The 25,737-nt window shown below is 41.3% G+C and overlaps 1 protein-coding gene across 1 annotated transcript in view; it reads left to right on the forward strand.

Annotated features, from left to right (window-relative positions):
• The first annotated feature begins 820 nt into the window (after positions 1-820).
• The window catches only part of LOC134585488 (alpha-1,4-N-acetylglucosaminyltransferase-like), a 72,688-nt gene continuing 47,771 nt past the window's right edge, over positions 821-25,737 (forward strand). Inside the window, exons 1-2 of the mRNA XM_063440908.1 lie at positions 821-1,000; positions 1,500-1,951. Of these exons, the coding sequence (XP_063296978.1) occupies positions 1,514-1,951 (438 nt within the window). The 5' untranslated portion in view covers positions 821-1,000; positions 1,500-1,513. The remainder of the gene's footprint in view (positions 1,001-1,499; positions 1,952-25,737) is intronic.

A 25,737-nucleotide genomic window follows, 5' to 3' on the forward strand; every position in this document is an offset into this window, starting at 1 on the left:
TATTCCGATTTTCCTGTATTCTCCATTCCTTTGACCTCGGCTTGTTTCTCGTTCTCCTGTTTTCTGGCTCCCTTTACATGGCTTGTCTCCTGACTATTCTTAGTGTGCTTAACCCGGCCATTCTAAGGACCGGTATTGCACCCTTTACTTTCTGTGACCTGTTAGCGTGTTAGGTTCCCGAACCGTGACACATTTATTATATATTGTATATATAATGTATCTGCCTGACAACCCAGGGAAATGTCCAGGGAATTGAATTTGCAAGCACTATATTTGACCCTGTAACTTCCCAAAACCCTATTAAATCTGGGTTTTGCTGAACAGAAATATCAGAGTTTTAACACAGTAAAACGTATCATGATATAATTGGTGAAAGGGCTTTTTTTGTGTGAAAATGCAAAAAACAAATATGAAAACAAATATTGGCCAGGGTTTGTGACTAACTGGCTACTAAAAAGAACTGGAAATATGACATTTGAATACCCTGGGTTGTCTACTTTTACAAATGATATGCCATGATGGGGGTAATTCTCATTCCTTCCCTGCCACATGCTCTCAAATGCAACATGGGCCCAGCAAACCAACCTGGCACATTTCTATGTGTAAAAACTGAAAAGGGGAAAGCCCTATATTTGACCCTTCAACTTTCCAAAATTTCTTAATACTTTTACATGGTGGCTACTTTTTTAGTCGTGAGACATTGCAGAACACAAATATATGTGTTTTATTGCAGTAAAAGCTATGAGATGAATCATGGTAGAGGTGTGGTGACAATTTAAATGCAAAAGGTGCAACAACAAGTTCTGCTTCTGAAACTTAAAATTCTGTGCAGGGAGTGCCCTTATTCAGTGCGTGTATAGACTCTCTGCTGGAGGTGACAAGTTTATGTTCTGCAATAAACCACTCAAATGGACCTCTGTATTTTCTTTTGATTGTCAGTAGAGGATTGAAAACTACCAACAACATAATAGATGTATATGAGAAATAGAGAGCCTTAAAGGTAAGAATAGAAATCATAGAGTGAATGCATTGTTTAATGGAAATAATTACAGTCGATATAGTAATCTGGAGATAATACATGTTCTGGAGGAATAAGAAGACTTGGCTGAGTTGAGTGGGAGTTGGGTGAGAATGGATTGGAATAGGTAGCAATGGAAATTAGATAAAACAACAGTTAAAGTGTCAAACTCCAAGAGTTTAAAGAGTAATAAAGACTGGAAAATATGCTCATGCAATTTTAGTTAAAAGAAAAATGGACGGCTATTATATAAGCACATTTGCTGTTTGTATCTTTATTCAATAACCCAGTGAAATGACAGAATAAAATGTTTGACATGGGCCAACTAGACTTGTACACGACAATGGGGCTGCCAGATCAAAGTTTCCTTGCAGGCTGATCTTATGTAGGTTGTTATTGCAACTGCAAGTAAAGTGTCTGAATTAAAATGTTTAGAGGCATTTTAACATTCTTTTTACATTTTCCTTTAACTTTTCTGCAGTTTGAACATCCAACATGGCAATTGTGATAAAGTATCTAAAAGAATTGACATTTCTTGTGTTACTCGCCATCTTGGGTTTACTCACTAGATTACACTTCATGCACACAAAATATTCCACTGCATATATCAAAAATACAGAAGATAAAACCTTAAACATGTTAACTCCTGATGATGTCCTGGGTGAAGGAAACGGTGTCATACTATTTGAGACAACTGACAGGATGAATCCTCCTCCTTTGGTGCTGTGTTCAATTGAGTCAGCTGCTCGTGTATATCCTGAACGACCAGTGGCTTTTTTCATGAAGGGTCTGCCTGACATTGATTCAACTGATTATCAAGCACAAGCACGCAGGACATTTCCAACTCTCTCACCTTATAAAAATATCTACTTCTTCCCTCTTAGAATGGATGAATTGTATAAAGATACCCCTCTTCTGGACTGGTATAAAAAGGTATGCAACGGTATTCTTTGGAGAAACGCTATTAATTTCTACATTTTTAGGTTATTTTCAAAGCTATAACTAAACTCTGACTGAAATAGCCAAAAAGCAGCCAAGTGAAAAAAAAACATTGAAAAACAAAAAAATATTGCATATTTGTTGTACAATCTTTCCGTGCAAGATCTGAATATTGCAATTAATATATTGTTTTTATAGAAGAAGTGTTTATGGTGTGTCTATATTTGCTTAGCAAATGCTTTTATCTTATTACTGCCACGTCCTGTTCCTGCTGCGGATAATTTCTGGCGATGGCTTCTAGTATCCAGTACTCTTTTTCCAATTCTTGTTTAGTTTTTCTGGTTTTCTATTCTATGTCTGTTTTTCTTTATGCTGGGTTTTCTGGGTTCATTCCTTTATTCCGTTCCTAGAATTCCCAGTCTCTTGGATTCCTTTAAATCAGTCATGTCCAATGTCCGGCCCGCGGGCCAATTGCAATCCGTGTTCCGGTTTAATACGGCCCCACAGGTAGTTTGGCTACTCTGTCTGTTGTGGCCCCCAGTGAATCCCCGAGCGCTGCTCAGGACCCCTGGGATTTCTGGATCTTTGAACGCTGTGGTCCTGAGCAGCGCTCAAGGATTCACTGGGGGCCAAGAGATCGCGAGAACGCAGATGGACGTGCAGTGACCTCAGGTTGAGTTCTCACGATCTCTTGGACGTCACGGGATCTCGTGGAAGTCATGAGACTCGCAGGATTTGGTTCCTTCTCCCTGCTGGGAAAGAAAAACAGAGAATGGACATAATAAAATGGTACAGAATAAAGAGGGACAGAATAAAGAACAGAATAAATAGGGACAGGATAAAGAAGGACAGAAAAAAGGACAGAATATAAAGGGACAGAATAAAAAGGGACGGAATAAAGAGGGACAGTATAAAGAGAGACTGAATAAAAAGAGAAGGGAAAGCATAAAGAGAGCGAACAAAGAGAGAAGGGACAGAATAAAGAGAGACATAATAAAGAGGGACATAATAAAGAATTGTGCACTGAATTGCATCCATGATTTATCTGTATAAGGAATTAATTATTTTGCCTACCAAAAACACTAAACAATTAATTCCACATGCTGAAAATGGCAATAGTTTAGGATAGTCAATTTTTCTAATCATATTCTACATTTATAATTAGCATTGAATGGATTAATATATAATACATAACATCAAATTCCATTCCTTACCAATTCTTCTACATATAATCCATTAAGGACAGAGGCAATTGTAATCAAAACTTGAATTCAAGCTATATGCCTGTTCCAGGGTCAAGCCAAGACATTGTACAGCCCGAGTCCAAGAATGAAATGCTGTCCGTCCGTCCCCTCTCCAAAACAATGCCCACATCCATATGTTATGAAGTGTGTAGAGAATGCAGTCTGTATTTCTGCAGTGGATAGTGTTTATGTAGTGGATGCAGTTTAAGTGTTTGTCTAGTGGATGCAGTGTGTGTTTGTGTAGTGGATGCATAATACTGTTAGCTTTCACTGTAATAAAATACACATATATGTGTTCAGTAGTGATGTCGCGAACATAAAATTTTCGGTTCGCGAACGGCGAACGCGAACTTCTACAAATGTTCACGAACCGGCGAACCGGGCAAACCGCCATAGACTTCAATGGGCAGGCGAATTTTAAAAACCAAAAGGGACTCTTTCTGGCCACAATAGTGATGTAAAAGTTGTTTCAAGGGGACTAACACCTGGACTGTGGCATGCCGGAGAGGGATCCATGGCAAAACTCCCATGGAAAATTACACAGTTGATGCAGAGTCTGGTTTTAATCCATAAAGGGCATAAATCACCTAACATTCCTAAATCACAATGGATATGGATTGACACCTGACATATGACATATTGACACCTTGACATATGGATTGACACCTGTCCTCAGAGACATTGATACACACTGAAACAGAGCAGAATAGGGACTGTTCCCCCTACATAGGGTCACTTGGCAGATATGGATTCACACCTGTCCTCAGGGACCCTGATACACACTGACACAGAGAAGAATAGGGACTGTTCCCCCTACATAGGGTCACTTGGCAGATATGGATTGCCACCTGTCCTCAGAAACCCTGATACACATTGACACAGAGCAGAATAGGGACTGTTCCCCCTACATAGAGTCACTTGGCAGATATGGATTGACACCTGTCCTTAGGGACCCTGATACACACTGACACAGAGCAGAATAGGGACTGTTCCCCCTACATAGGGTCACTTGGCAGATATGTATTGACAACTGTCCTCAGAGACCCTGATACACACTGACAGAGCAGAATAGGGACTGTTCCCCCTACATAGGGTCACTTGGCAGATATGGATTGACACCTGTCCTCAGAGACCCTGATACACACTGACACAGAGCAGAATAGAGAATATTCACTAAATGCCAAACATTGTTATACAGGGGAATATTCAGTAAATAAGGATAAGGTGGGGGGATCTACTGTCCTCCCCCCGGCCCCCACCACTGCGCGGTGGGTGGGGGCCATAAATCACAATGGGGGGACCTACTGTCCTCCCGCCCACCCCCACCCGTGAGCGGTGGTTGGGGGCCATAAAAATAATGAGGGGGTGACCTACTGTATGATGTTGTATCGATCAGGTAGTGTAAGGGTTATGCCCGCTTCACAGTGACAGACCAAACTCCCCGTTTAACGCACCGCAAACAACCGCAAACAGCCCATTTGCACAAGGTTGGATACCAAGCTAGCCATGTCCGTTCCTTGTCCTCACTGATGTCATTGAAGGTCTCTTCCTCCACCCATTTACGTACAACACCAAGGGTCCCCGAAAGGTGAAAACAAGCCCCCTGGGACGCCTGCTGTGTTCGGTCTTCCACCTCCTCAAAGCCACCTTCCTCCTCTGACTCCTCTTCTTCAGACTCCTCTCTCTGCATTGCCTCTCTCTGCGTTATTATAAGGTGTGTTAAGTAGTACTATTCTTGTCAGTTTAACCCCTCAAGGACCAAACTTCTGGAATAAAAGGGAATCATGACATGTCACACATGTCATGTGTCCTTAAGGGGTTAATCCCTGTTACGAGTAGAGGACTATTTCCTTGTTTCGCCAAACCCCTTCAAAGATGGAAAAAGCGGTATGAGTGGAAGAAACGAGGAAATGTGGTCAGGTGGTGGTGCCAGCCCCACCGAGGGCTTGTACCCAGGTATGCTAATAAACTGAAAAAAGAAAAAATCTCCCAAGAAGGAGATCTAAAACTGGCATAGGAAAAGGTTAGACAACTATAATAAAGTGATACCTACAAATCCTAGTGAGCATAGGTGTATAATAGAGGGAGAAAGGGAAAGCGGAGTAATGCTTCCTAATACCGTGGTTAGTACCCTTTGTTAAAGTAAATTGAGTAATGGACAAAAGTCTTTATTGTATCATTTATAAATAACAAAGGGATACTATACTCATTCCCCTATAGTGGCTAATTGTGTAATAATGGTAATACTATTACCTATTATATAATATTGCCAGGGGCAAGGAAATTCCCTCTAAATAGATGGGTATTGGCAGAGAGTATGGAGAGTGATGCTGTCATAAAAAGTGTCAATAAGGTGATATAAAGTTAAATGTATCACAGACACACAGGCACCCTTTCTCTTAGCTAGTTTCCAGAAATGCTGGATAGGTAGAAGGGCTATAAAGACTCAGAGAGGTCTAAGAAGAATCCTCTAAACTTGCCCTAATCTCCTTTAACACCTTCAAGGGTGTTCTAAGCTAAAGCTCAATCTAAACATTTAGATGACTGCCTGATTTCCCATCACAGATACTGGCTAGGAATAACACTGTGCAAGACAATGAGTGGGTCTAAGTGCCCATAGTACAGTAAAGTGTCCCTAGTGAAGTGAAAAAGAGAATAACAAGCTAGCGCCCAAGAGAATAACGAGCTGGCGCCCTATCAGGGGACGTGTATATGGCATCGATTTTAGGAACCGGGAGATGGAAAAAGATGCTTGGTCGGTCCTCCTACTTCAAATTTGGGGTACTGCGCGTGCAATCTAATGTGCCACCAGATAGGAATAGTACTACTTAACACACCACTCCTATCAGTTTAATCCCTGTTATGTGCCTTTTTTTTTTGGTTTGGTTTTTGAAGCCACAGTGCAGCACCAGAGGCCCGAAAAATTAGGCATGTACACATGCCTGAAAAATTAGGTATTGTTGCAGCCGCTGCTGTAGCAGCGGCCAGAAAAATTTATGTTTGTTTCCCAGGCAGAAAGTGCCCTAAAACATTGCGGCTTGAACCCTATTTGGTGGCGGATAAGTCACGCAAGTCAACCGGCATTCAGAGCTAAAATACAGCAGCGTGTGGACCATTTTTAGCCCAAGGCAGCTCATCTCATCAGGCCTTTTTTAGTCGAATGTATCGCCCACTGACAGTCCCTTCGGGATCCATCCCTCATTCTTCTTAAAAAGGTGAGGTAATCTAGACTTTTTTGAACTAGGCGACTTCTCTTCTCAGTGACAATACCTCCTGCTGCACTGAAGGTCCTTTCTGACAGGACACTTGAAGCGGGGCAAGCCAGAAGTTCTATCACAAATTGGGATAGCTCAGGCCACAGGTCAAGCGTTCACACCCAGTAGTCAAGGGGTTCATCGCTCCTCAGAGTGTTGATATCTGCAGTTAAGGCGAGGTAGTCTGCTACCTGTCGGTCGAGTCGCTCTCTGAGGGTGGATCCCGAAGGGCTGTGGCGATGCGTAGGACTTAAAAAGGTCCACATGTCCTCCATCAACAACACGTCTTTAAAGTGTCCTGTCCTTGCCGGCGTGGTCGTGGGAGGAGGAGGATGACTTCCACCTCTCCCCCTGTTAGATTCCCGTTGTGCTGTGACATCACCCTTATACGCTGTGTAAAGCATACTTTTTAATTTATTTAGCAAATGCTGCATCCTTTCCGACTTGTTGTAATTCGGTAACATTTCCGCCACTTTCTGCTTATACCGGGGGTCTAGTAGTGTGGACACCCAGTACAGGTCGTTCTCCTTCAGCCTTTTTATACGAGGGTCCCTCAACAGGCACGACAGCATGAAAGACCCCATTTGCACAAGGTTGGATGCTGAGCTACTCATTTCCCGTTCCTCCTCCTCACTGATGTCAATAAAGGTATGTTCTTCCCCCCAGCCACGTACAACACCACAGGTACCAGATAGGTGACAACGAGCACCCTGTGATGCCTGTTGTGGTTGGTCTTCCTCCTCCTCCTCAAAGCAACATTCCTCCTCTGACTCCTCTTCCTCACAATCCTCTTCCAGTGTTGCCGCAGGTCCAGCAAGCGATGCTGATAAGGCTGTTTCTGGTGGTGATGGTGACCACAACTCTTCCTCTTCCTCTTCACGCTCATCTATGGCCTGATCCAGCACTGATGGTGCCTTCGGTGCGACTGACTAGGTTTGTCACCTCCTCAAAAGGACGCATGAGCCTACAGGCATTGCGCATGAGCGTCCAGTAACGTGGCAAAAAAATTCCCAGCTCCCCAGAGGCTGTCCTAGCACCCCGGTCATACAAATATTCATTAGCAGCTTTTTCTTGTTGGAGCAGGCAGTCGAACATTAGGAGTGCTGAATTCCAACGTGTCAGGCTGTCGCAAATCAATCGCCTCACTGGCATGTTGTTTCGCCGCTGGATATCGGCAAAGTGAGCCATGGCCATGTAGGAACGCCTGAAATGGCCACACACCTTCCTGGCCTGCTTCAGGATGTCCTGTAAGCCTGTGTACTTATGCACAAAGCGTTGTATGATCATATTACACACATGTGCCATGCACGGCACATGTGTCAACTTGCCCAACTTCAATGCCGCTAACAATTTTTTTCCATTGTCAAAAACCACTTTGCCGATATCCAGTTGATGCGGAGTCAACAACTTTTCCACCTGTGCGTTCAGGGCGGACAGGAGTGCTTCTCCGGTGTGACTCTCTGCTTTCAAGCAAGTCAAACCCAAGATGGCGTGACACTGCCGTATCCGGGATGTGGAATAGTACCTGGAGAGCTGGGGGGGTGCCGTTGATATGGAGCAAGACGCAGCAGCAGAAGAGGACTCAGCCGAGGAGGTTATGGAAGAGGATGGAGTAGGAGGAGTAGAGGAGGTGGCAGCAGGACTGCCTGCAAGTCGTGGCGGTGTCACCAACTCCTCTGCAGAGCCATGCATTCCATGCTTGGCAGCAGTCAGCAGGTTTACCCAATGCGCAGTGTAGGTGATATACCTGCCCTGACCATGCTTTGCAGACCAGGTATCAGTGGTCAGATGGACCCTTGCCCCAACACTGTGTGCCAGACATGCCATTACTTCCTTTTGCACAATCGAGTACAGGTTGGGGATTGCCTTTTGAGAAAATAAATTTCTGACGGGTACCTTCCACTGCGGTGTCCCAATAGCTACAAATTTTTTGAATGCCTCAGACTCCACCAGCTTGTATGGTAAAAGCTGGCGGGCTAATAGTTCGGACAAGCCAGCTGTCAGACGCTGGGCAAGGGGGTGACTTTCTGACATTGGCTTCTTACGCTCAAACATGTCCTTGACAGACACATGACTGTGGGCAGATGAGCGGGAACTGCTCAAGGCGGGAGACAGAGTGGCAGATGGTTGAGAGGGGGCAAGGAGGACAGCAGTGGTTGACGTGGCTGAAGATGCTGGACCAGGAGGAGGATGGCGGCATAGAGTAGGCGTGCTGCTTGTACTCATGTGTTGATCCCATAGGCGTTTGTGATGTGAGATCATGTGCCTCTGCAAAGCAGTTGTACCTAGGTGGGTGTTGGACTTCCCACGGCTCAGTTTCTTTTGGCACAGGTTGCAAATGGCATCGCTGTTGTCACAGGCAGACACACAAAAAAAAATCCACACTGCTGAGCTCTGCAATGACGGCATTCTGGTGGTGGATACAGCATGCGTTGATTGACGTGCTGTCGGGCTGACCCCGGGTGCCGATGCATGCTGTCTGACTGTGCCACTATCTCCTTGCGACGACCTCCCCCTGCTTCCAACTCGTCTCCTCCTCCTCCTCTCTGTCTCCCCATCTGAACTTTCGCCCTGTTCTTCTTCTTGCCGAACGGGCACCCACGTGACATCCATGGACGCATCGTCATCATCAACCGCTTCACTTGTATCTGACAACTCAGCAAAGGAAGCAGCAGCGGGTACAACATCATCATCATCATACCGTACGTCCATTTGTGTAATGCTGCCTGCCTGAGACATATCCCTGTTATCTACATCCTCTGGCAACAATGGTTGCGCATCACTCATTTCTTCAAACGGATGTGTGAATAACTCCTCTGACATACCAAGTAAAGCAGCTGTGGTGCTAGTTTTGGTGGTGGCGGCAGGCGGGTGAGTGGTATCTTGAGAGGTGCCTGAAGCTAAGCTGGAGGAGGATGGTGCGTCAAGGTTCCGAGCGGAAGCTGTAGAAGATTGGGTGTCCTGTGTTAGCCAGTCAACTATGTCCTCAGAACTTTTGAAGTTCAGGGTACGTGGCCTCTGAAAACTGGGCATTATTCTAGGGCCATAGGGAATCACAGCACCACAACCACGATGGCCCCTGCAGGGTGGCCTGCCTCTGCCTGTAATTTTTTGGGGGATTAGTGGTACTATGCGTGCAAGCTACTTTGAGACCAGATATGAGTGGCAATGTGCAATGGCAGGGGTCTGCAGAGCACACGCTGAAGGCCTGACACACCCGCTTTAAGGACACTGACTGCTATTAGCTTACACTGGAAAACTTGTATTCTTTGTAAAAGCACGCTACAGAGACACCAGATATGAGTGGCAACTGTCAAGGTCCACTGGCAGGGGTCTGCAGGGCACACGCTGAAGGCCTGAAACACCCGCTTTAAGGACACTGACTGCTATTAGCTTACACTGGAAAACTTTTTTGCTTTGTAAAAGCACGCTACAGAGACACCAGATATGAGTGGAAACTGTCCAAGTCCACTGGCAGGGGTCTGCAGGGCACACGCTGAAGGCCTGAAACACCCGCTTTAAGGACACTGACTGCTATTAGCTTACACTGGAAAACTTTTATTCTTTGTAAAAGCACGCTACAGAGACATCAGATATGAGTGGCAACTGTCAAAGTCCACTGGCAGGGGTCTGCAGGGCACACGCTGAAGGCCTGAAACACCCGCTTTAAGGACACTGACTGCTATTAGCTTACACTGGAAAACTTTTATTCTTTGTAAAAGCACGCTACAGAGACACCAGATATGAGTGGCAACTGTCAAAGTCCACTGGCAGGGGTCTGCAGGGCACACGCTGAAGGCCTGAAACACCCGCTTTAAGGACACTGACTGCTATTAGCTTACACTGGAAAACTTTTATTCTTTGTAAAAGCACGCTACAGAGACACCAGATATGAGTGGCAACTGTCAAAGTCCACTGGCAGGGGTCTGCAGGGCACACGCTGAAGGCCTGAAACACCCGCTTTAAGGACACTGACTGCTATTAGCTTACACTGGAAAACTTTTATTCTTTGTAAAAGCACGCTACAGAGACACCAGATGAATGGCAACTGTCAAAGTCCACTGGCAGGGGTCTGCAGGGCACACGCTGAAGGCCTGAAACACCCGCTTTAAGGACACTGACTGCTATTAGCTTACACTGGAAAACTTTTATTCTTTGTAAAAGCACGCTACAGAGACACCAGATGAATGGCAACTGTCAAAGTCCACTGGCAGGGGTCTGCAGGGCACACGCTGAAGGCCTGAAACACCCGCTTTAAGTACACTGACTGCTATTAGCTTACACTGGAAAACTTTTATTCTTTGTAAAAGCACGCTACAGAGACACCAGATGAGTGGCAACTGTCAAAGTCCACTGGCAGGGGTCTGCAGGGCACACGCTGAAGGCCTGAAACACCCGCTTTAAGGACATTGACTGCTATTAGCTTACACTGGAAAACTTGTATTCTTTGTAAAAACCCGCTACAGAGACACCAGATATGAGTGGCCACTGTCAAAGTCCACTGGCAGGGGTCTGCAGGGCACACGCTGAAGGCCTGAAACACCCGCTTTAAGGACACTGACTGCTATTAGCTTTCATTGGAAAACTTTTATTCTTTGTAAAAGCACGCTACAGAGACACCAGATATGAGTGGCAACTGTCAAAGTTCACTGGCAGGGGTCTGCAGGGCACACTCTGAAGGCCTGAAACACCCGCTTTAAGGACACTGACTGCTATTAGCTTACACTGGAAAACTTTTATTCTTTGTAAAAGCACGCTACAGAGACACCAGATATGAGTGGCAACTGTCCAAGTCCACTGGCAGGGGTCTGCAGGGCACACGCTGAAGGCCTGAAACACCCGCTTTAAGGACATTGACTGCTATTAGCTTACACTGGAAAACTTGTATTCTTTGTAAAAGCCCGCTACAGAGACACCAGATATGAGTGGCCACTGTCAAAGTCCACTGGCAGGGGTCTGCAGGGCACACGCTGAAGGCCTGAAACACCCGCTTTAAGGACACTGACTGCTATTAGCTTTCATTGGAAAACTTTTATTCTTTGTAAAAGCACGCTACAGAGACACCAGATATGAGTGGCAACTGTCAAAGTTCACTGGCAGGGGTCTGCAGGGCACACGCTGAAGGCCTGAAACACCCGCTTTAAGGACACTGACTGCTATTAGCTTACACTGGAAAACTTTTATTCTTTGTAAAAGCACGCTACAGAGACACCAGATGAGTGGCAACTGTCAAAGTCCACTGGCAGGGGTCTGCAGGGCACACGCTGAAGGCCTGAAACACCCGCTTTAAGGACACTGACTGCTATTAGCTTACACTGGAAAACTTTTATTCTTTGTAAAAGCACGCTACAGAGACACCAGATGAGTGGCAACTGTCATGGTCCACTGGCAGGGGTCTGCAGGGCACACGCTGAAGGCCTGAAACTCCCGCTTTAAAGACACTGACTGCTATTAGCTTACACTGGAAAACTTTTATTCTTTGTAAAAGCACGCTTAAGAGACACCAGATATGAGTTGCAACTGTCAAAGTCCACTGGCAGGGGTCTGCAGGGCACACGCTGAAGGAAGGCCTGAATCACCTGCTTTAAGGACACTGACTGCTTTTAGCTTACACTGGAAAACTTTTTTGCTTTGTAAAAGCACGCTATAGAGACACCAGATATGAGTGGTGGCACTGACTGGGCAAATGGGCACAGTATCCACTGAGCCTGACACAGAAGCTGGCAGACAACTAACTGCTCTTCAATCTATTACAGTGAAAAAAATTAATTATTTTAAAATGTCAAGCTTAAGCTATTGTGACACCAGATATGAGTGGTGGCACTGGGCAAAAGGGCACAGTATCCACTGAGCCTGACACAGAACCTGGCGGACAACTAAATGCTCTTCAATCTATTACAGTGAAATTTTTTTTTTTGCTATTTAAATGTCAAGCTTAAGCTATTGTGACACCAGATATGAGTGGTGGCACTGGTCAAATGGCACAGTATCCACTGAGCCTGACACAGAACCTGGCGGACAACTAAATGCTCTTCAATCTATTACAGTGAATTTTTTTTTTTTGCTATTTAAATGTCAAGCTTAAGCTATTGTGACACCAGATATGAGTGGTGGCACTGGTCAAATGGCACAGTATCCACTGAGCCTGGCACAGAAGCTGGCAGACAACTAAATGCTCTTAAATCTATTACAGTGAAAAAAAAATATTTTTAAATGTCAAGCTTAAGCTATTGTGACAACCAATAAAAGTCATTATTATTTCCTTCATGCAGCACAGATATTATCTGCAAATACGATACCACCATATAAAAACGGATCTGAGAGGAGGTTGCACCACACTTCTGAAGAAGCCCTGTGAGGCGAAACGCGTTAAGTGGGACATTAACTTTTTATACCTTTTATGTTTTTTGTTTATATTGTATTAATATTAAAGTATACTTTTTAAGTTACTTTTTATATTCATTCCTTTACCTCCTGGATCCGGTATATCCTTGGTGGGGATTATACCGCCCAAGCTGACCACACTAGAGCAGGTTACATGCTCTAGCAATTATACCACGCATATTGCACTTTGGAAGCACCTGCATATACTACAACAACATATCCCAAGACTCGGATTGTACCGTCCAAGCGCTGCACAGCTGAGCTCTGTTATAGCTCCTATAAATGTGAGTGGATTATATATAGCTGTACTCACCACCGTAACAATATTTTTTATCACTGTATTGCACTATTGTGTTTTATTCTCTGTTTTTATTCTGAGGTTCGGTTCCTTCTGGATATACTTGAGAACATATGTATGTATTTTTTGCACATATAATATACTAGGCGCGGGATACACCTTTCCTTTTTCTGTACATTATTCACAAGGTTTGGGAATCCTTGTTTGTATACTGCTGCCTGTTCATTAGCTACTATAGAGAGCGCCTATTACTCCATCTTCCTCTTTCCACAGTATCCACTGAACCCGACACAGAAGCTGGCAGGCAGGCAACTGCAATTACATTACACAGAAAAAAAAAAAGCAGACTGATGTTCTAGCCCTAAAAAGGGCTTTTTGGGGTGCTGTTCTTACAGCAGAGATCAGATGAGTCCCTCAGGACTGTAGTGGACACTGAATACCCTAGCCTAGCTATCAATTTCCCTATCTAATCAGCAGCAGCTACACTTTCCCTCCTCTCACTAAGCATGCAGCTTCAGAATGAATCTAAAATGGATGCTGGGAGGGAGGTGGGAGGATTTGGAAGGGAGGGTCTGCTGCTAATTTGCTGGAATGTGTCTGCTGACCATGAGGCACAGGGTCAAAGTTTGCTCAAAGATGACGAATAGGGGGCGGATCGAACTGCCCATGTGTTCGCCCGCGGCGGCGAACGCGAACACGCTATGTTCGCCGGGAACTATTCGCCAGCGAACAGTTCGGTACATCACTAATGACAAGTAATAAGTGATCTGTTTTTAATTCTTTTTTTGTCACAGATGAATTAAACTCTGTTATATTTTTATTAGATATGTTTGAATTTTTACATGCATTGCACATACCATAGCGGAAGAAACCACTTTGTGTTTGTGTCCAATTGGTTAAAAACTATTATTATTAAGTACATTCTTGTCTATAAAACTTTTAGTTAAAATTTGTTTAATTTTTTTTGCCCCTCTAAAAACAAATTTTGGTTTTTCACAGAGGAACTCTTTTATTTCATCTTCCTGTTTCAGTCTATGCCAATTATTTTTAACGATTCTTTCAATTGTACCCACATTGCTTGAATAGTTAAAAATACATGGAATTTGATTTTGTGATTTTTCAACATCCTTTTCCCTATATTCTAAAAGGGGGAATCTGTCTAAAAGTGCAATGTCTATAATCTGTTTGTCTAAGTTTTAGAAAAACATGAAAAATCTTTTTCTTTCATATGAAATAGCCTCAAGTAATCCAACAACTCGGCTTGTTTATCCAGTTCAGAAAATTTCTTGGCATTAACCTTTAGATTTTTAAAATTACAACCTTTTACTTTAGGGCTTTTATCCAGATCTACATCTAAAACTCAATTGAAGTCTCCCATAATAATAACTCTACCCATTTTAACACGATCAATTTTATTAAACACCTTCCTAATAAATGTAACTTGTGACTGATTTGGGGTGTATATATTAACCAACATATATTTTTGATTATTAATTTCACACACCAAAACTATATATCGGCCTTCTGTATCCAGTTCCTGATGAATAATTTTTAACAAAATATTTTTAGAAAACAAAAAGGCTACTCCTCTTTTTTATGACTTATAGAGGCACTAATTATAATAGGGAACAGCTTGGACTTAAGGTTATTTTTTTCTTCTAATTTCCAGTGTGTTTCTTGAAGAGCAGCTATATGAATTTGCTCTTTTTTCCAAAATTCGAAAATTGTATACCTTTTAAATCGCAAATGAATCCCCAGTGCATTGATCGTTGCTAATCTCATCTTAACTGATTATTTATATTTCTTCTGACAGAAGGACTAGGAGGTTCACCATCTTAACATTCAAACATTTATAAAACAACAAATCTACTCTCTCGCCTACCCTCCTCTTTCCCTGGATATCCCATATCAACAGGGAGGGAAGGCCATACAACGACAATTACTCTCTATCGAGTGTCATACGTACCCCCTTCTCTAGACTCGCAAAAGTTGAAAAAGTTGCATGCTAGATTATTCTCTCTCTGGCCGGGAGAAATTAATAAAAATATGTCCGCAAGAAAAAAAAAATCCATATACAAGTCCCCTTATTCCTAATGTACTAATTGTACTTATATTATTCTTTCCCTTTCTTTTCTTTTCATCCTAAACTTTCTATTCCTCTATAATATCTCTAGTGTTTCTTTCCCTTTTCGTCTCCTTTCTTCCTCCTCTCCTTTTATTAATCTCTATCCCGTTTCTCATTCCTTTTGTGACAATTATTTAACTAGCTTAATATTTGTGCAATAATTATTTCTGTGTTCTCATCTCTGTAGTACACCATTGTGCATGTATTTGTTGAGATTTCTCTAATTATTTGTGTAATTTGGTATTATCCTAAAAATATTTCCTCTTACCCTAAAAATTACTAACTCCTTAGTGCAAATCTATTTCCTTTTATATATATATAAAAAAAAAACATAAATGATATTCTTCTATATTATCTTATACTATATTCCTTTCTTGCATCCACTGTTCTAATTTCTATGGTTTTTCGAAAGTCAGCCATTGACTATTGTGTGTTAGATTTAACCCCTTAAGACCGCAGCCAAATGTACAAGTTGTGATCCAAAAAAACGTAAACAAAACCTGGCATTTGCGCTATATGTCTGTCCAACCATAATTCACCTCTTTCATATTAAATGCACCCCCCATTATTATATATCATTTTATTCAGGGGAAACGGGGCTTTCGTTTAACATCAAATATTTAGGTATGGAACATAATTTAATATGAAAAAAATATTTAAAAAATGGGAGAAAATAAGAATTTTTTAAATTTTTTTAGTTCTACGTGACATTCTAACTGTGAATGTCATAATACTGTTTGCTTTTACTGCAATACAATACACATATTTGTATTCAGCGATGTCTCGCGTGTAAAACAGTACCCCCTATGTACAGGTTTTATGGTGTTTTGGGAAGTTACAGGGTCAAATATAGCGTGTTACATATTTCAGTTTTTTTACATTGAAATTCGCCAGATTGGTTACGTTGCCTTTGAGACCATATGGTAGCCCAGAAATAATAATTACCCCCATGATGGCATACCATTTGCAAAAGTAGACAACCTAAGGTATTGCAAATTGAGTATGTCCAGTCTTTTTTAGTAGCCACTTGGTCACAAACACTGGCCAAAGTTAGTGTTAATATTTGAAAATGCAAAAAACTAATTTGAACGCAAATTTTGGCCAGTGTTTGTGACTAAGTGGCTACTAAAAAAACTGAACATACCCTATTTGCAATACCCTGGGTTGTCTACTATTGCAAATGGTATGCCATCATGGGGATAATTTTCATTCCTGGGCTACCATACGGTCTCAAAGGCAACCTGGCGAATTTTAATGTGAAAAAACTGAAACGCAAACCTTATATTTGACTCTGTAACTTTTGAAAACACCATAAAACCTGTACATGAGGGGTACTGTTATACTCAGGAGACTTCGCTGAACACAAATATTAGTGTTTCAAAACAGTAAAACGTATCACAACAATTATATCGTCAGTGTAAGTGCCATTTGTGTGTGAAAAATGCAAAAAATGTCACTGTCACTGACGATATCGTCGTTGTAATATATTTTACTGTTTTGAAACACTAATATTTGTGTTCAGCGAAGTCTTCCGAGTAAAACAGTACCCCCCATGTACAGGTTTCATGGTGTCTTGTAAAGTTACAGAGTTAAATATAGTGCTAGACAATGTAATTCCCTGAACTTTTGGCCTGGGTTGGCAGGCAGGTCCTGCAAATTGTAATTAATAAAATGACCTAATTATGTAAAATTATTACATAAATATATGCGTAGAATTATTATATATATGTGTGTATATATATATGTGTGTATATATATGTATATAATTTTTTTTAATTATTTTTATATATATATAGGTATATACATAGTGATACATACGTATATACTTATGTATATAGATATATATATTATTTCGTTCTACATGTATTTTGATATCAATATATATATTAATTTTAAAATACAGTTAGAACGAAATTACGCATGTTTATATATTTTTTATCTATTTTTTTTTATTATTTTTTTATTATTTTTTTATTTATTTTTTTAACGTATTTATATATTTATTTATTTTTTATTATATATAAATATATATATAATGAAAATTATATATATATTTAATCAATATCATTGTACGTGTATTTTGATATTAATATATATATATAATTATGTATATATTAATATTAAAATACACGTAGACAGTGTATGCATATTTATGTGTATGTGTGTATATGTGTGTATATATATACTTAGATCATATATATAATAAATATATATATGATCTAAGTATATATAATTTATTTTTACACTGTTTTAACATTTTTTTTTTTTTTTCAGACAGCAGGAGGAGTACCTGTCATTACAGGCACTCCCCCTGCTGGCAATGCCTTGGACGGCTATGCCGTCCATGTGATCGCGGGGTCCTCGCAAGGACCTCGCGATCACATGGCCCTGGGCGGCTGAAGAGGACGCAGGGGGACTCCCTGGGCTCCCAGGTAAGTCCCCCATACCGCGATCGCCGGCGTGGGATCGCCGGCGACCGGGTAAGTACATAAGATCGCAGGACGTACTATGCCGTCCTGCGGCTTTTAGAGCCACCAAAATAAGGACGGCATAGTACGTCCTGCGGTCTTAAGGGGTTAAACCCCCAGGCATATTTAATTTCATTTTTCCTAAGTGTCGCTGTCTGCATAGCAAAAGATCTCCTTTGAGATCTCATCTGGAATGAGAGGTATTGGATTATCTTAATTTGTTGATATGCTGAATCCTTTAATCCTTGTTTGCCATAGCCTTCATAATTTGCGACTTAACCCGGTATGACCGAAGGCACATAATTACATCTCTTGGAAACTGATCTGTAACATTGCTGGGCTTCATTGTTCTATGGCATCTTTCTATGATATTTAATCCACTATTTAAATGAATCCCCAAGAATTTACAGAGTTCTTCACAGTAGTCTTCTAATTTTGTATGTATAATACTCTCGGCGATCCCCCTAATTCTAAGGTTGTTTCTCCTAGATCTATCTTCTAGGTCTCTGATCTTCTCCTTCAAATTTTCCAATTTGTACTCTAATATATTTATTTTATCCGTATTGATGTTTTGTTGCATAGTAATTTGATCCATTTTCCCTTCTAGGTTTTCAAGTCTTTTCCCTATATTTATAATCTCTTTTTTTGATTTCCATTGAATGCTGATTTATTTCTTCTTTTATTTTCCCTAGTTGGGCCCCTAGACATTTATTCAGATATTCAACTGTAATAGATACATTTTCATTCCATGAATTATCTGACACTGTTTTATCTGTTTCAGTTAACTTAGTGTCCAATAAAGGTAGTCACTGTGAATCTGTATTGATTTGAGATTTTTTTTCTTTATTTAATTGCGGAGAGAAAAAGATCTGAGGTTCTTCTTTCTGTATCTATTTCGTGTTTTTTTGTTCTTTTTAAACCTTGTTTGTTATATTGTTTTTTTCTTGTAGCCATTTTTTTCTTTTTTTCCTCCTTTTCTTTTTTCCCTCTATCAATTAAAATATATTCTTGGTATTTATATACCTTTTGTATGTTTTATGTATTCTCACTGCCTCTTATTCTGTTATTATTAGAACATCTGAAGTCTCTTCTTGTTAACCAATTACTCCTTAATCAATTACTCCTTGTTCTTTACTTTCCACGATCCAATTTACCCTATTTTTCCTTGGTAGTTATAAAGACAAAATAGGGTCACCATTTGTTACTTTGAGGGAAAAAAAATAGAGCAAAGTAGAGGAGTTTAAATCCCAGCAATACTAAACATCTACATCCACACAATTTATTTAACATTGAGTATGTGTATGTGTACTTATCTGATTTTTGGTCTGTCTCCTTCCCTCAAAGGGTTTATACTCACAGACCTCTTAACTCCCAATCACCCAGCAACTATACAGCCTTCAGCCTTCCGTTTCTTTTTTTTTTCTGTTTCCCTTCCCTATGCCTCTCTCTTCGTGTAATGCCTCTCTCTTCATGCCGTGGCACTTCCGCTACTTTGGGACTCTGTACACAGACTCGGACCCCACACCACAGTAACTACCACAACAATCACTGGCCTTTTCCTCGTTCCCCTTCACTGCTCGGCATTATCTTTCTCCCGGCCGGAAAAAAAAAGCCCGCGAGATGCGGCATGTCCACGTGCGCACGTCTACGTCAACGCTCCACTCCCCCCCAACTTTTTAAGATTTTATTCATATCAAATTGTGTTACATATATAAATATTTGATGTTTAATGAAAGCCCTATTTCTCCTGAACAAAATTATATATATATAATCAGATCCCAACTGAATGATACGAAGACATATAAGAAACTGGACCAGGACCCCACCAGTTCAATAGCCAGGAAAATTGAAGAATCTCTTACTTTCGGACTTCAAGCGGGGCACATAGACTTGGATTTATATCATTTTTTTACAAAAGAAACATCCTAAGTCTCCTATAATATACACAGTTCCCAAAGTCCATAAAAGCCTGACCAATCCCCCGGGACGACCCATTGTCTCGGCAGTACAGGGGCTGTTAGAACCAATAGCCAAATACCTGGATTTCTTATTCAAGGGCCCCGTGACGGCACTGGCAACATGTATCAAGGACACCCAGACCTTCTACAACGATTGAAGCAGGTGGGAACTTTCCAAGGAGTTTTGATTACCATGGATGTCGGCAGCCTGTACACCATCATCCCACACGAGGATGGTGTACAGGCGATGCGGGATCTTCTCACACAGTCACCTAACTATCATGGCCCAACTATTGAATACGTTTTGGAATTGTTGGATATAGCGTTACAGAACAATTATTTTCGTTTTGAGACCTCATGGTACTTGCAGATAGCAGGAACCTCTATGGGGGCGGCTATGGCCCCCATGTATGCGAATGCATACATGTACCAATATGAGTTGAAATATATTCTGCAACAGTATGACGAACAAGTCATCAGATATTTCAGATTTATCGATGACATCCTCATCCTATGGAACGGCACATTGGAGGAAGCAGCCCAATTCATAAGAGGCCTGAATGAGTTACCTACTCCGGTTAAAATGACCAGTCATATAGATGAACATAGTGTTCAGTTCCTTGACGTTGAGATCATGGTTATTGACCATAAGCTGGAGTATAAACTCTTTACTAAACCAACCGACCGTAACACTATCTTACACTACGGGAGCTTCCACCCCAGGCATCTTAAAACGTCATTACCGTTCTCCCAGTTCCTGAGAGTGTTACGCAACAATTCCCAAACGAGCCAGTGTGACCTCCAACTTGAAATCATGTACAAGAAATTTCAAACGAGAGGATACCCCCGCACTATACTAGAAGAAGCTCTTAAGAAAGCCAGAAGTACCCATACGTCTCCAACAATACGTGCTGACAAATTGACCAATCCTAGACCTATTTTTCCAATGCTCTTCAACACCGCTAGCACGGAATTAACCACATCGGTCCGGAGAAACTGGAACATTATAACACTGGATCCATCCCTCCCCAAGAGCCTCCGCCAGAAACCACTATTTTGTTATCGAAGAAACAGGAATTTAAGGGACATGTTAGTGAACACAGACCCTACACACTGTTATAAGCCGACATCTAAAGACTCCAAAAATATGGGATGTGTAAGGTGTTTGGGGTGTGTCACCTGTGGACACATTATCCCTTCCAAAACCTTTAGCCATCCACACACGGGACAGACATTTCGAATCCAACATCGGATTCACTGTCGGAGTGACTTCGTAATCTATAAATTGACTTGCCCGTGTGGCTTGAATTATGTCGGCAAGACAGAGACGGCACTCTGTGAAAGAATTAGGGGCCACAGATCGAGTATCCGACTTGCCTATCGTGATGGCAAGTCGGACAAACCTGTGGCCCGACATTTTCTGGAACTATCACATCCCCTGGCCTCTCTCAGGTGTGTGGCCATTGACCATGTACCGACCCCACCCCGGGGGGGAGATCGGGGTAAACTCCTGTTACAGAGAGAAACGTATTGGATAACACGGTTGGACACTATCTCGCCCAGGGGCTTGAACGAAAAATGTTCTTTCACTATGTTCCTATAATTCCCTAGTATTAGGCTGACTATAGGATATAGCATCTCATCAGTTTTTGAGGTATAGGGATGAGTATTCTATCTTTACTGGACGGAGTCCAAATAATAATCTAGTACTGTTTTTTACAAAAAATGTTATTCTTTATTTAATATAAAGAGGATTTTTTTAGTCATTATAAAAACATTCTTTTGTTACTCACATATGCATAGGGGCAGAGCAGGAATAAGGGGAAAATGTAAATAGTCCTACACTTACATATGATGACTAGGCCTATTGCATATGGGCCAATCGGTTATGTTTATTTTTTAATTTTTCTCTAGGCACTGTTATAGGTCCTTACTATATAGATTTTCCTTACATTGTATATAATAGCACTTCATTACATTTTTCACTAGTTGCACTTTTGTTATATGTTTGGCATTTTTTATTACTTCACTTTTTTTGTACACAGACAGAGAAACACACATTAAGATACAGATTTCTGTTTCATTAGTAGGCTAGTGTAGCTATTTTGGATATACATCGTTATAATTATTTTTACACCCTACACCATAGGCAGATATTTCGCCTTTCACCAGTAAGAACACATAGATCTTAAGTGATCACCAATCACATCAATCACATATTGGTATATAGTATAGTATGCACGTGATAATTGAAGTAACGACCCTGCCGTTTACTAAAAGATATGATAAGAGATAACATTTGATTGGTTTGTAAATATGCCATTAATATGCTTTGTCCAGCATTCCCTAGATACTATTGATTATCAGCTACTGCTTGTATTCCCCTCCCCTCCTGACTGTCTACGGTCCGGTTGCCACGGCAACACATAAACACACTGAAGGGCTTGGGAGGTTTGACTCATGCCGCTGTCCGTAAGTAAAGGGTTTGACCAAAGTGACGTTGACGTCCCTGGTTGCCCGGTAACGACAGTCGGCGAATCAGATACCTCGGATCCGGTCATGTGAACCCAGGAAGTGTAGCGTGTTGATGCAGAGGCAGCTGTGGTCCGTCCGATGGCGGGAATGGAGGGGGAACACCTGAATATGTGAGTACACTAATTTAGATTCTCCCTATATAAGCTTGCTTGTTTCATTGTTTAAGTTGTCCTGATGAAAGCTCCATGAGGAGCTGAAACGTTGACGTCCTGAACTGAATAAAAGAAAACTTGTATCATTGAGAATTCCTGGAGTGCCGGTATTTTTTTGGATATTTATATATATATATATATATATATATATATATATATATATATATATTTTAAGTGTGGGTACACTTAATATGAAATAGGTAAATTATGATTAAACAGACATATAGTCAAAATCCAGGGTTCATTTCGATTTTGTTTTGATCAGAACATGTACTATTGCTTCTGTCCTGAAGGGGTTAGTAAAAGAAAACAAGTTTTTATCTTGATAAATGACGGACATTTTTTTAAATCTAAAATGGCAATGCTTATCAGACTGCAGAATAGGCATTCAGGCACTAAGACACCACATTCTGGTGCGTAGAGTGCCCCTTTCAAACCTAGCCGGTGAACTGTACGTGCACCGAATCAACCATGTATAGTGTTCTAGTGTAGTTGTTATGGCAGTTAACTGGAAAATGCCCCTTTTTTGACCACCAAAATGTTAAATGGAAGCAAACAAATAAAAGTGATTAGCGCACGTAGATATCTATAATTTACCTTTAGAACAAGAGTTCTTTAGTAACTACTATGGTAGAGTTTCTTTTCCCTATGTCAAACAAATATAAGACAAATACACATAGTGTAATCTGTATTTAACATATATTGATAGGTATAATCAGCAAACTCACACTTGTAAGAGCCTATGAGAAGTTGGCTCAGGACTTATGGTGCATATCATCTCATTGAAGAGATATCAGATGAGTTTTCAGCAATCACACTCACAGGAACTCAGGAACTCAATGTTGCTTTAAAACAGGAACTCCAGAGTGCAAAGTGGATATTTAAAAGTACCGTATATACTCGAGTATAAGCCGAGTTTTTCAGCACATTTTTTGTGCTGAAAAACCCCAACTCGGCTTATACTCGAGTCAGTGTCTGTATTATGGCAATTTACATTGCCATAATACAGACTGGGGGCTGTGGGGGCTGCAGAGATCTTACTTACCTCTCCTGCAGCTCCTGTCAGCTCCCTTCTCCTCCGCGCCGGTCCGTTCAGCACCTCGGTCAGCTCCCAGTGTAAGTCTCGCGAGAGCCGCGGGGTCATAGTGCGGCCGCGAGACTTACAGTGTGAGCTGACAGAAGAGCTGCACGGACCGGCGCGGAGGAGAAGGGAGCTGACAGGAGCTGCAGGAGAGGTAAGTGCTCCCAGCCAGCCCCCCTTCTCCCCCCACTGAACTACCAATGCCACTGGACCACCAGGGAGTGAGAGCCCCCCTCCCTGGCCAGCTAGCAAGCAGGGAGGGGGGACAAAAATAAATAAATATAAATAATAAAATATTAATAATTAAACAAATAATAATAGTACAAATAAAATAAAATAATACAAAATAATAATAAAAACAATATTAACATAATTAAAAAAATAATAATTAAATAAAATAAAATAAAAAATAATAAAAAAATATTAAAATAATTAAAAAAAATAATAAAATTGCCCACCCCCCACCAAGGCTCTGCAACACACACACACACACACACACACACACACTGCATTCATACACATTCACACACACACACACGCGCTGCACTCATACACACGCGCTGCACTCACACACACGCGCTGCACTCATACACACGCGCTGCACTCATACACACGCGCTGCACTCATACACACGCACTGCATTCATACACACACACTGCATTCATACACACACACTGCATTCATACACACACACTGCAAATAAATATTCAATTAATATATATTTTTTAGGATCTAATTTTATTTAGAAATTTACCAGTAGCTGCTGCATTTCCCACCCTAGTCTTATACTCGAGTCAATAAGTTTTCCCATTTTTTGGGGGTAAAATTAGGGGCCTCGGCTTATATTCGGGTCGGCTTATACTCGAGTATATACGGTAAGTATTTATTTAACAATGAATCATAAAATAACAAGTTGAAGCACAATGCGTTTTGACCTATAATAGGTCCTCAGGTGCAGATATGTCATCAAATAAACATACATTCTTTAAAACATCATGTAACTAATTGTAAAACCATTTCACATGTGGAAAAAGGGCTTAATATTCCCTCCCACTTGTAAATAAGATCCGGACCGGATATGACCTGCCATCGCCAATACGGCAGCACATCCAGTTTCGGACAGAGTTCTTAACCCAACATATCCAATCTTTCTTTTTTCTTCGCCACTTCTAACGGCACGTCGCGTCACTTCCTGTGAAGTACTTCCGGTGTTGCATTTTTGAAAAGGGCATTTTCGCCCAAAGTTCCTATTAAATAGCATAAAAACTATTGAAAAATAGTAAAATATATATATATATATATATATATATATATATATATAGGTATTAGTAGGATATATTAATAAAAAATACTTGCAATAAGAATAGAAATAAAAATATATAAAACCACATAAAAGAAAGTGTACTTTAAAACCAGTGAAAATAGAGATGGTGAATTTATCATAAAGGAGAGGATAAGGGCAATAATATATTATATTGGAGACCTATAAAATACAATTAATATCGAAATCTATGTTAAGACCCAGGGGAGTTAGGGTTCACATTTCAAAAATCAATTTGCCTCCTGGGTACTCAATTTATTTGCTATGTCTCCTCCTCTCCAATGTATATTCACCTTCTCTATTGCAAAAAATTCCAACATTTTTGGATCTTATCCTTGATTTTCTAAAAGAAATGTTTTGACACGCTATGGTTAATAAATCCCTTTTTATGTTCCTGATATATTCTGGTTTTAATAGGTCTAGACATTTTACCTATATATTGATACCCGCATGTACATTTCAATAAGTAATTACCGTATTTATCGGCGTATAACACGCACCGGCGTATAACACGCACCTCATTTTTAGAAAGAAATTCCAGGAAATTTCCCCCCCTCCCATAGTATTCCCCCCCTCATCCCATAGTATTCCCCCCTCATCCCATAGTGTTCCCCCCTCATCCCATAGTGTCCCCCCCTTTCCATAGTATTCTCCCCCCCCTTTCCATAGTATTCTCCCCCCCTCCCATAGTATTCCCCCCTCCCATAGTATTCTCCCCCCCCTCCCCTCCCATAGTATTCTCCCCCCTCCCCTCCCATAGTATTCTCCCCCCTCCCCTCCCATAGCATTCTCCCCCCCTCCCCTCCCATAGTATTCTCCCCCTCCCCTCCCATAGTATTCTCCCCCCCTCCCCTCCCATAGTATTCTCCCCCCTCCCCTCCCATAGTATTTCCCCCCCCTCCCCTCCCATAGTATTCCCCCCCTCCCCTCCCATAGTATTTCCTCCCCCTCCCATAGTAT

The sequence above is a fragment of the Pelobates fuscus genome, chromosome 2, assembly GCF_036172605.1.
Source record: "Pelobates fuscus isolate aPelFus1 chromosome 2, aPelFus1.pri, whole genome shotgun sequence".
Lineage (NCBI taxonomy): Eukaryota > Metazoa > Chordata > Amphibia > Anura > Pelobatidae > Pelobates > Pelobates fuscus.